The 2,597-nt window shown below is 41.3% G+C and overlaps 1 protein-coding gene across 2 annotated transcripts in view; it reads left to right on the top strand.

Moving 5' to 3' along the window:
• Positions 1-1,022: 1,022 nt before the first annotated feature.
• The window catches only part of NCOA2 (nuclear receptor coactivator 2), a 103,332-nt gene continuing 101,757 nt past the window's right edge, over positions 1,023-2,597 (top strand). For both annotated transcript variants that reach the window (XM_077752452.1, XM_077752453.1), the window contains exon 1: positions 1,023-1,111. In XM_077752452.1, coding sequence (XP_077608578.1) covers positions 1,026-1,111 — 86 coding nt within the window. In that variant the 5' untranslated portion in view covers positions 1,023-1,025. The remainder of the gene's footprint in view (positions 1,112-2,597) is intronic.

The raw sequence follows: 2,597 nt of genomic DNA on the forward strand, positions 1-2,597 counted from the left end.
TGCTTAAGTAACTCTTTCCGCAGTATCTGTTCTTAGTCCCTTTGTTTAGTTCCTTTAGAACTTAAACCTCTATCATTCTGTACCTCACATATTTAAATATTATTTTGATCTTGTTAATGATGACCAACACGAACACACTGATTCTCTTACTATATATGCTTTTCTTTTCTTATTGGAAGGAATCCAGGAAGCAGGAGCCAGTAACAGCCCTCCTTCATTGGGGTCAATAATATTCCCTGATTTTTTTAAAGTGCATTTTGAGACCTGTGGGGATAGCAGCTAGAATTAGCCGAGGGAAGGAACCTGGGAGCAGCAGGATGTGAGGGAGGAAACCACGGAGGGGAGGTGTGCTCAGGAAGAAGAGCTGCTGGGGAGAGAGGGCTCCCGGCGAGGGGGGCAGGGAGGCAGCTGTTGCCGGGGTGGGTGGGGGGTGGAGGGTCGGGAGACTCCACGGGGAGGTGCGAACATCCTCTTTTTGGGGAGCATTGCTCATGGAGGCCTTGTGCAGGGCCAGGACAGGTGGGTCAGATCTAGCTGGTCGGATTTGGAGACATTCAGCTTAGTGGTGGGACACTGCGTCTTCCCAGGGCTGTCTGTCACGGGTGAGCTATTGCAGCACAGACTTCACATTGGCCAACCCAAAACAGAGACTGGGAGGAGCCCCTTACAACACCTGTAGTTTCCCCGTGGTGCAAGATCACTCCTGAAACTGAAGGCTGGGGGCAGAAACCCAGGGTAGCAGATTGTAGTTTACTGTGTCGCTGAAATACAATGCCTGTTTAAAGAGTATGGGCCTGGTGAGGTAGGCTTGTGTTTTTAAATGTTAACCTTTACATATGCTTAACTCTTAAAAATTGAGCCCTTTCGGTAGAAGTTACACATGCGTATTAATCAGAACAATATATTAATGATTGTTGTCAAATTTCTATTGAAGTCAAAGTTTTTTACGGTTGGTAAATTGATCAGGCACGTTATCATCAGCTCTATTCTCTTTTTCCACCCCCACCCCCCCGCCNGTGTTCAAGATGAGTGGGATGGGAGAAAATACCTCTGACCCATCCAGGGCAGAGACAAGAAAGCGCAAGGAATGTCCTGACCAGCTTGGACCCAGGTTAGATTCTTGCTGAGAAACAGAATCAGTATTGGCCATGAAAGCCACATACCTGCTCTTTTGATATTTTAGCATTGATTTTACACCCAATCAAAATACTGTTTGGTTTTTCTCCTCAACAGTTAAACCTTTGAGTATGTATTGTTTAGCTTACATTTGGTTATGCTAATCAGTTACAGATTTTATTATTCTTTACAAGAAGAAAGCTACATACTTCTGATGTCCCCTGTGTACTTAACTATTAAAACAGGTTCGTTATATAGTTTTGAGTCTTCCATATTTTCTTTTCTGTTAGATCACAGCATGTCATAAAGAGAAAAGATCCCATAGTAGAATTTACTGTTAATTCTATGCTGGCTTTTATTTTTATTTATTAAATTTTTTTGAGTTGGTGACAAAGATTGTGGCCCTTCAGTGAGTAAAACAAATAACTTAAAGCAAATTCCATGTCACATATTATGGACGGAAGTGTGAGTTGTTATAATCTCCATGCAGGGTAATTTAGCATTATCTATTAAAATTATAAATGCATATTCTCTTCAAACTAGCAGTCTAATTCTAGAAATTTTCCAACAGTATATACTTTGACACATGCAAAATGACAACACTGAGGTTACTCATTGTTAAACAGCACTGTTTAATAATTGCAAAAGATTAGGAAAAACCTAAATGTTTATAGGGAACTATTTAAACAGCTGTGATACATCCATAACGTGGAATAACATACAGCTGTGAAAAAGAACAAAGCCACTTAATGGATTGCTATAAAAAGAATCTCTTAAGAACAGGTACAGAGAACAACACGGTTTGGAGCACATTAATGTACTACCATTTGTATAAACCATTTGTTGTAGGATAAGTAAGAAACACTTCAGAACCCATTGCGGGGGGTTAGAACTAGGCATATAGGAAAAAAAGGTAGAAAAAGAGAGACTTCATTCTTTTGATGACTTAAATCATATAAATGATTTTAAGTGAAATAAAAACAGCAACCTCTGTAAAGTGGCCAGTAAAAAAGATGAGATGGAGAGCAAGAGGGAAGAGGACCAGGAAAAGTCATTAGGACAGAAAGAGAAGGAGAAAGAGCAAAATGCCAATATTTTATGTTCCCATTTCCCCTTTCAGGTGTCAACCAAAACAAGTCTATTGAATCGCCACTGTCCAGTCCCAGCCCCCACCCCTTAGCTGCAGTGTGTTACCTCTAGATTACCTAGCACCTCCTGGCTGTCCTCAGCTTCCTGGCTGTCAGATGTCTTTAATGCTCAGGAATGCGCTCGAGCAGGCAGATTGATAACACGGAGACTGTTCCAGCGGAGGGGCTCACGTTTCACCCGGTGCTGTGCTGGGGCCGCGGAAGTATATTACAGACAACAAAGTCTTATCACTGGGTATTAGATACAGATAATTATATATTAAAAATACAGAAAGCTGCTTCATTAAACAGCTTTTCTGATTTGTTGTGCTGTTTGAATGTCATTTACTGGGA

The sequence above is a fragment of the Crocuta crocuta genome, unplaced genomic scaffold (assembly GCF_008692635.1).
Source record: "Crocuta crocuta isolate KB4526 unplaced genomic scaffold, BGI_CrCroc_1.0 scaffold141, whole genome shotgun sequence".
NCBI lineage: Eukaryota > Metazoa > Chordata > Mammalia > Carnivora > Hyaenidae > Crocuta > Crocuta crocuta.